An 8,946-nucleotide genomic window follows, 5' to 3' on the forward strand; every position below is an offset into this window, starting at 1 on the left:
GTAAAAAAGAGACAGCACTGCATACATGATCACAGTGGTTTATTGTATGAAAAACTATGTGATATATATAAAAGTCCCGTTTCTGTCATAAACATTTGCACCTGAAATTAATTGCTAATTATTAGGCGTGTCCTTTTATGACAAACAGACTAAATATGGTAGTTTGGAACTGGATAAGCCCTTTTGGGAGAGATTTTGTTCTTCTGGTTTACCAGGTCACTGTTTCTCCAGTGTAGTCCAAGAATCCACCATGTTGCTTTTCAGTAAGACTGCCAATGACACGCAGCATCCCCTCCACACTTTCTTTTGGTTCAAGTGGTGCCTGGTGTAAATAAAAACATACATGTAGCACACTAACATGCAATATTTAAAATAAATATAGCTTCAAGCTGCAAATTACGGCATAACCACACCAATGCAGTGTCCTTTGCAGTCATATCCCTCTCAGTGAATAAAGGAAAACTGTTTTGGGACATACAGTGCCTTGCAAAAATATTCATACCCCTTCATTTTTTTCACATTTTGTTTTGTTGCAGCATTATGTTAAACTGCTTTAAATTAGTCTTTCCCACATCAATTTACACTCTATACACCATAATAATGACAAAGCAAAAACAAGATTTGCAAATTTTACAAATTTATTAAAATTAAAACACTGAAATAAGTACATTGCATAAGTATTCATACCCTTAACTCAGTACATAGTTGAAGCACCTTTACAGCCTCAAGTCTTTTTGGGTATGATGTGACAAACTTTGCACATCTGCATTTGGCAATTATCTGCCATTTTTTACCTCACCTTTTCACCTCTGAAGATCTGTCAGCTTGGATGGGGGCTGGCAGACATTTTCTAGAGTCCTAGTTGTTCCAATCATCTTCCATTATGGATAATGGAGGCTACATGCTTCTGTGAACCTTCAATGCAGTTTTTCTGAACTCTTCCCTAGATCATTGCCTTAACGCAAGTCTGTCACTGATTTTTGCTCTGATATGCATTTTCAGCTGTTAGACCTTTTCTGAGAGGTGTGTGCCTTTCTAAATCATACTCATCATTCAAATGAATTTGCCACAGTTTAACTCCACTCGACGTGTAGTAACATCTAGAAGCAATATAAATGCTCCTGAGCTAAATTTCGAGTGTCCCAGAAAAGGGTATGAATACTTATGCAACGGGATCTTTTCAGTTTTTTATTTCTAATAAATTTGCAAAGTTGTTACAAACCGGTTTTGTGCTTTGTCATTATGGTGTATGAGATGTAGATTGATGTGGAAAAAAAGTAATTTAAAGCTGTTTAACATAATGCTGCAACAAAACAAAGTGAAAAAATGAAGGGGTCTGAATACTTTTGCAAGGCACTGTAGGTGTGGTCCGAAAATGTATGTTTGACAGTGAAGGAATTATGACTTGAAAACTATGGAAATTGAAAGCATATGGTGCAATAGAGCATGACTTAAAAAGAAACACTCACCTCGTCTCCACCCAGTTCAGTTTTCACCCATCCTGGGTGAAGGGCCATGCAGAGGATCTCATCCGCCTTTAACTCTTCAGAAGCCAACACAGTCAGCATGTTAAAACCTGCCTATAGGTAAACATGATGTATGAGTTATACATGCCTTTTTTTAAACAAGTATTGAATTAAGTTATGCTTTATCCAGTGCCTAAGAATTACATTAGCATACCTTGCTCACTCCATATGGCAATGTCGGGAAAAAGCTGTATATGGAAGGCATTCTGGTCATGGATCCAGCCACAGTGGAGATATTGATTACAGCTGCTTTGTTACAGGACATGCCTGGTGTCCCGCTTGCTTTTGCTGCCTTTTGTAGGTATGGTAGGTACTCCTATATTATAGAAAAGAAAAAAAATATGTAAGTTTATTCTCTTGGTGGCACATAAGCCCCAGATGTTTAGCCAGCAGGCCACTGGAGCAACACTTAAGTGGACAAATCCTTGTTTTAAAATAGCGAACAATGCTTTCTACATTACCCTAATGATTAATAAGGGTCCTATCACATTGGTGTTGAAGTTGTTTTTCATGTCCTCAATGCTGCTGGTTAGAATTGTGCCTCTTGCTACGATTGCAGCATTATTCACAAGTAGGTTTAAACCGTTGTTTCCCAGTAGAGATCCCACATTCTTGGCAGACTCTTTGATACTAGATGGATCATCAGCATCTAATAGTAAAAGAACAAATGTCATGCAGCTGAAGTAAGCAATGAAATGGTAAATCTCAAACTTTTCAAAAAAAAAAGTGAAAATTTAAAATGCACAAAGAAGGAGAAGTGCACATTTACCAAGACGTATGATAGTGATCACACTTGGATGCTTTTTTGCCAGTTGTCTCAATGCCTTAAGGAAGATAAAATACATAATTAAACAAGGCACATTATAATTTCTCCTTTATTTGTGTTAGCCATTCATAACTCACCTCAGACTTGGGTCCATCTGGGTCACGACATGTAGCAAAAATATGCTGTTTAGGACAAGCGTTCTCAGAGAACTGCTTAACCATTTCTAAGCCCAAGCCTCGGTTGGCTCCGGTGATCAAGATATTGCATGCTTTCACTGCTGCCATTTTTCTGTCAGGTTGCTTCTGTCATCCAGTCTGCCTCACCTGTGCTTTTTATGCGAACTCATGTAAACGACACGCCCATATTTCATTGATGTATTGTGCTGTGTCATGCTGTGTGACTGAGAAAATGATAAACGATATGAACAGACATTTTTTTTTGTGCGAAATACAACAATGACAGCTTCTTATTGCTTGATAACTGAACAATAACACACCTGGGTGGAACATAGTAATTGGTTATTCAAATAAAGGTGAAGTCCCATTGAAAACTTGTATAGAAAACAAAAGTAATGAGTAACGCTTCTATTGTTGCATGGTATGGTATAAGTCTTTGTAAGTCAAATTGTGTAGTGTGGCTTTGAAAACCCCAGCAAGAAGTGCATTATCATAGTCAATGCAAGAAAAGACAAAGGTGTTTCCTCTGATTTCTTCCAATGATGGAGAAATGTAGTCCATTTTGAACCTGTCGGCTTTTTGAATAAGAGCCTTGTTTTTTTCTCTTCTTCTTGCTGCCTTAATCATTTGAAACGTGAGGCACAACCACAACTGCAGAGTCTTCAACTGGGACGATTGGGAGGGGTGCATAGCAGAAATCACATTTTCTGTTTCTTGTCTTGGTTTTATAGCCTTTGGCTCCACATAGTCAGGCTGTGAAGATCTGCCCTGCAGCTTGGACCCTGGTTTATCTTGTACCTGTCTGAGCTGTGCTATCAAAGCTGCCATCTTCACAATGTAAACAAAGTCTGGTGTTAGAAATAGTATTGAGAATCATGTCTTCGTTCAAATGTAATCATTTACAATAGCCTATGTACGCTTTCGGACAGAAAAATGATCTGAGACAATCAGATTTGACTACGCTTACTCTAATATTAACAGTTATGAAACATCTACGAACATCTGCTACTCACACTGCCTCTGGTGAGATGCCAAAACTGTGACACAGCAATTCACCTGGCGCTGTTTTATTTGTATTAGAAACACCTATCAACATCAACCACACAAACTTGCGAATGCTGCCTGTAATCATCAGTATTAACTGTAATTGTATGAAGCAATTGTCAGTATGTACTGAGCTATACAAAGGCTACTATAGTCTACTAATTTTTTTCTCTAGTAAGAAATCATTCAACGAGTGTTTGTCACCACTGTTTGATGATATCCTACAGATGCTTAAAAAACACTACCCTTTTTTTTTAAATAGGCTCATTCTCCAACTCCCCCCGAGTTAATAAGTTGAATTTTACCGTTTTGAAATCCATTCATCCGTTCTCCCGTTCTGGCGATATCACTTTTAGCATAGCTTAGCATGACCAACGAGTTTCGATAATATTGATATATATCAATATATCAAAACTTAATGTTTGATTAGGAATTTGCATTGCTAAGAACTTCATTTGGACAACTTTAAAATTGATTTTCTCAATATTTAGCTTTTTTGCACCCTTAGATTTTCAAATAGTTGTATCTCGGTCAAATATTGTTCTATCCTAACAAACCATACATCAATGGAAAGCTTCATGGCTATGTTAGTTAAACTAGGATAACTTAGTTTTATGGCTTTAATAAAATTTTATGGTCTCTTCTCACTTACAAATGCTCCTTTTCACCTTTTTGCCACACTACATGAACAGATGCTATTATTTACTTCTCTCCTTGATTCAAAAGTGTGTGTAATTGATAACCACAGTCACATACAGTAAAAAAGAGACAGCACTGCATACATGATCACAGTGGTTTATTGTATGAAAAACTATGTGATATATATAAAAGTCCCGTTTCTGTCATAAACATTTGCACCTGAAATTAATTGCTAATTATTAGGCGTGTCCTTTTATGACAAACAGACTAAATATGGTAGTTTGGAACTGGATAAGCCCTTTTGGGAGAGATTTTGTTCTTCTGGTTTACCAGGTCACTGTTTCTCCAGTGTAGTCCAAGAATCCACCATGTTGCTTTTCAGTAAGACTGCCAATGACACGCAGCATCCCCTCCACACTTTCTTTTGGTTCAAGTGGTGCCTGGTGTAAATAAAAACATACATGTAGCACACTAACATGCAATATTTAAAATAAATATAGCTTCAAGCTGCAAATTACGGCATAACCACACCAATGCAGTGTCCTTTGCAGTCATATCCCTCTCAGTGAATAAAGGAAAACTGTTTTGGGACATACAGTGCCTTGCAAAAATATTCATACCCCTTCATTTTTTTCACATTTTGTTTTGTTGCAGCATTATGTTAAACTGCTTTAAATTAGTCTTTCCCACATCAATTTACACTCTATACACCATAATAATGACAAAGCAAAAACAAGATTTGCAAATTTTACAAATTTATTAAAATTAAAACACTGAAATAAGTACATTGCATAAGTATTCATACCCTTAACTCAGTACATAGTTGAAGCACCTTTACAGCCTCAAGTCTTTTTGGGTATGATGTGACAAACTTTGCACATCTGCATTTGGCAATTATCTGCCATTTTTTACCTCACCTTTTCACCTCTGAAGATCTGTCAGCTTGGATGGGGGCTGGCAGACATTTTCTAGAGTCCTAGTTGTTCCAATCATCTTCCATTATGGATAATGGAGGCTACATGCTTCTGTGAACCTTCAATGCAGTTTTTCTGAACTCTTCCCTAGATCATTGCCTTAACGCAAGTCTGTCACTGATTTTTGCTCTGATATGCATTTTCAGCTGTTAGACCTTTTCTGAGAGGTGTGTGCCTTTCTAAATCATACTCATCATTCAAATGAATTTGCCACAGTTTAACTCCACTCGACGTGTAGTAACATCTAGAAGCAATATAAATGCTCCTGAGCTAAATTTCGAGTGTCCCAGAAAAGGGTATGAATACTTATGCAACGGGATCTTTTCAGTTTTTTATTTCTAATAAATTTGCAAAGTTGTTACAAACCGGTTTTGTGCTTTGTCATTATGGTGTATGAGATGTAGATTGATGTGGAAAAAAAGTAATTTAAAGCTGTTTAACATAATGCTGCAACAAAACAAAGTGAAAAAATGAAGGGGTCTGAATACTTTTGCAAGGCACTGTAGGTGTGGTCCGAAAATGTATGTTTGACAGTGAAGGAATTATGACTTGAAAACTATGGAAATTGAAAGCATATGGTGCAATAGAGCATGACTTAAAAAGAAACACTCACCTCGTCTCCACCCAGTTCAGTTTTCACCCATCCTGGGTGAAGGGCCATGCAGAGGATCTCATCCGCCTTTAACTCTTCAGAAGCCAACACAGTCAGCATGTTAAAACCTGCCTATAGGTAAACATGATGTATGAGTTATACATGCCTTTTTTTAAACAAGTATTGAATTAAGTTATGCTTTATCCAGTGCCTAAGAATTACATTAGCATACCTTGCTCACTCCATATGGCAATGTCGGGAAAAAGCTGTATATGGAAGGCATTCTGGTCATGGATCCAGCCACAGTGGAGATATTGATTACAGCTGCTTTGTTACAGGACATGCCTGGTGTCCCGCTTGCTTTTGCTGCCTTTTGTAGGTATGGTAGGTACTCCTATATTATAGAAAAGAAAAAAAATATGTAAGTTTATTCTCTTGGTGGCACATAAGCCCCAGATGTTTAGCCAGCAGGCCACTGGAGCAACACTTAAGTGGACAAATCCTTGTTTTAAAATAGCGAACAATGCTTTCTACATTACCCTAATGATTAATAAGGGTCCTATCACATTGGTGTTGAAGTTGTTTTTCATGTCCTCAATGCTGCTGGTTAGAATTGTGCCTCTTGCTACGATTGCAGCATTATTCACAAGTAGGTTTAAACCGTTGTTTCCCAGTAGAGATCCCACATTCTTGGCAGACTCTTTGATACTAGATGGATCATCAGCATCTAATAGTAAAAGAACAAATGTCATGCAGCTGAAGTAAGCAATGAAATGGTAAATCTCAAACTTTTCAAAAAAAAAAGTGAAAATTTAAAATGCACAAAGAAGGAGAAGTGCACATTTACCAAGACGTATGATAGTGATCACACTTGGATGCTTTTTTGCCAGTTGTCTCAATGCCTTAAGGAAGATAAAATACATAATTAAACAAGGCACATTATAATTTCTCCTTTATTTGTGTTAGCCATTCATAACTCACCTCAGACTTGGGTCCATCTGGGTCACGACATGTAGCAAAAATATGCTGTTTAGGACAAGCGTTCTCAGAGAACTGCTTAACCATTTCTAAGCCCAAGCCTCGGTTGGCTCCGGTGATCAAGATATTGCATGCTTTCACTGCTGCCATTTTTCTGTCAGGTTGCTTCTGTCATCCAGTCTGCCTCACCTGTGCTTTTTATGCGAACTCATGTAAACGACACGCCCATATTTCATTGATGTATTGTGCTGTGTCATGCTGTGTGACTGAGAAAATGATAAACGATATGAACAGACATTTTTTTTTGTGCGAAATACAACAATGACAGCTTCTTATTGCTTGATAACTGAACAATAACACACCTGGGTGGAACATAGTAATTGGTTATTCAAATAAAGGTGAAGTCCCATTGAAAACTTGTATAGAAAACAAAAGTAATGAGTAACGCTTCTATTGTTGCATGGTATGGTATAAGTCTTTGTAAGTCAAATTGTGTAGTGTGGCTTTGAAAACCCCAGCAAGAAGTGCATTATCATAGTCAATGCAAGAAAAGACAAAGGTGTTTCCTCTGATTTCTTCCAATGATGGAGAAATGTAGTCCATTTTGAACCTGTCGGCTTTTTGAATAAGAGCCTTGTTTTTTTCTCTTCTTCTTGCTGCCTTAATCATTTGAAACGTGAGGCACAACCACAACTGCAGAGTCTTCAACTGGGACGATTGGGAGGGGTGCATAGCAGAAATCACATTTTCTGTTTCTTGTCTTGGTTTTATAGCCTTTGGCTCCACATAGTCAGGCTGTGAAGATCTGCCCTGCAGCTTGGACCCTGGTTTATCTTGTACCTGTCTGAGCTGTGCTATCAAAGCTGCCATCTTCACAATGTAAACAAAGTCTGGTGTTAGAAATAGTATTGAGAATCATGTCTTCGTTCAAATGTAATCATTTACAATAGCCTATGTACGCTTTCGGACAGAAAAATGATCTGAGACAATCAGATTTGACTACGCTTACTCTAATATTAACAGTTATGAAACATCTACGAACATCTGCTACTCACACTGCCTCTGGTGAGATGCCAAAACTGTGACACAGCAATTCACCTGGCGCTGTTTTATTTGTATTAGAAACACCTATCAACATCAACCACACAAACTTGCGAATGCTGCCTGTAATCATCAGTATTAACTGTAATTGTATGAAGCAATTGTCAGTATGTACTGAGCTATACAAAGGCTACTATAGTCTACTAATTTTTTTCTCTAGTAAGAAATCATTCAACGAGTGTTTGTCACCACTGTTTGATGATATCCTACAGATGCTTAAAAAACACTACCCTTTTTTTTTAAATAGGCTCATTCTCCAACTCCCCCCGAGTTAATAAGTTGAATTTTACCGTTTTGAAATCCATTCATCCGTTCTCCCGTTCTGGCGATATCACTTTTAGCATAGCTTAGCATGACCAACGAGTTTCGATATTTTTGACTCTTCTGTAGTTATATTGTGTACTGATACCTAGGGCTGGGAATCGATTCCAAAAAGAATCGATTCCTCGATTCCGAGGCATTGGGAATCGAGAGTCGATTCCAACGTTTGGAATCGATCCTCTCATGGGGAATCGACTCCTCATTCAGAGCCGTTTTCTGTTCATCAAAACTTACCTCTTAAACGGAAGGCTGCATTCCATGAAAGCTGCATATTTCGGCTGTAAGTCATCAAACGTCGATTGACGAAAATAAACGTAATAAAAACGACTCATTACTAAACTCGTCTGAGTTTAAGGATGCAGCCTTCAGTTTGAGAAGCACCCATTAATTTGCCTCTTGCTCGCTAATAGTTATAGTCTGATACATTTCCACAAAAAGATTCGTTCGAATAGATCATTTAAATGAACCAGTTCAAAAAACGATTCAGATGTTATTTTACGGGAGAACAGGCTCATGATGTCCACAATTTTGAGCGCTGCAGGACAGAATAGATCATGACGTGTCTTGATCTTATTTACATCTTAAATAAATGCTATTTTTTAATCTTTCTATCAGCCAATGATAACTCTGAAAGAAAACGCAGAGAGCTCGTATCAGTGGCCGAGAGCGCATCTGATTACGCCACGAGCTCTTATATCATCCTGCATTTATTGCGATATTATAGCTCTTATATCAGTGTTGTTGTTAAAGTTCTGTTTATTTTGTTTCAGTTTATAGTTTGCTAATTTTGTCATTTTATACACGTCACGTCTTATTTTATTCATTCAAT

The 8,946-nt window shown here is 37.6% G+C and overlaps 2 protein-coding genes across 2 annotated transcripts; both read right to left on the bottom strand.

The window, feature by feature from the left end:
• Positions 1 to 22: 22 nt before the first annotated feature.
• On the bottom strand, positions 23 to 4,142 carry LOC141332808 (C-signal-like). Its single transcript, XM_073837769.1, has 6 exons — positions 2,430 to 4,142; positions 2,296 to 2,350; positions 1,988 to 2,175; positions 1,681 to 1,842; positions 1,470 to 1,580; positions 23 to 322 (listed from the first exon to the last, which is right to left on the bottom strand). Exons 1-6 carry the CDS (start codon positions 2,574 to 2,576, stop codon positions 209 to 211), a joined length of 777 nt encoding a protein of 258 aa, XP_073693870.1. The 5' UTR covers positions 2,577 to 4,142; the 3' UTR covers positions 23 to 208.
• A 149-nt stretch (positions 4,143 to 4,291) lies between these two features.
• Positions 4,292 to 8,187, bottom strand: LOC141332797 (C-signal-like). Its single transcript, XM_073837760.1, has 7 exons — positions 8,087 to 8,187; positions 6,699 to 6,961; positions 6,565 to 6,619; positions 6,257 to 6,444; positions 5,950 to 6,111; positions 5,739 to 5,849; positions 4,292 to 4,591 (listed from the first exon to the last, which is right to left on the bottom strand). The coding sequence occupies exons 2-7, from the start codon at positions 6,843 to 6,845 to the stop codon at positions 4,478 to 4,480; spliced, it is 777 nt and encodes a 258-aa protein (XP_073693861.1). The 5' UTR covers positions 6,846 to 6,961; positions 8,087 to 8,187; the 3' UTR covers positions 4,292 to 4,477.
• Between the last annotated feature and the right edge of the window lie 759 nt (positions 8,188 to 8,946).

Source organism: Garra rufa, chromosome 1 (genome assembly GCF_049309525.1).
Source record: "Garra rufa chromosome 1, GarRuf1.0, whole genome shotgun sequence".
In the NCBI taxonomy this organism is placed as follows: domain Eukaryota; kingdom Metazoa; phylum Chordata; class Actinopteri; order Cypriniformes; family Cyprinidae; genus Garra; species Garra rufa.

Coding starts and splice junctions, on each gene's coding strand:
- LOC141332808 (XM_073837769.1), bottom strand. CDS start 2,576: ATGGCAGCAGTGAAAGCATGCAATATCTTGATCACCGGAGCCAACCGA. Junction 2,351..2,429: donor CAGATGGACCCAAGTCTGAG/GTGAGTTATGAA, acceptor ATCTTCCTTAAG/GCATTGAGACAACTGGCAAA. Junction 1,581..1,680: donor TGCCATATGGAGTGAGCAAG/GTATGCTAATGT, acceptor GTTTACCTATAG/GCAGGTTTTAACATGCTGAC.
- LOC141332797 (XM_073837760.1), bottom strand. CDS start 6,845: ATGGCAGCAGTGAAAGCATGCAATATCTTGATCACCGGAGCCAACCGA. Junction 6,620..6,698: donor CAGATGGACCCAAGTCTGAG/GTGAGTTATGAA, acceptor ATCTTCCTTAAG/GCATTGAGACAACTGGCAAA. Junction 4,592..5,738: donor CTGAACTGGGTGGAGACGAG/GTGAGTGTTTCT, acceptor TATTTACACCAG/GCACCACTTGAACCAAAAGA.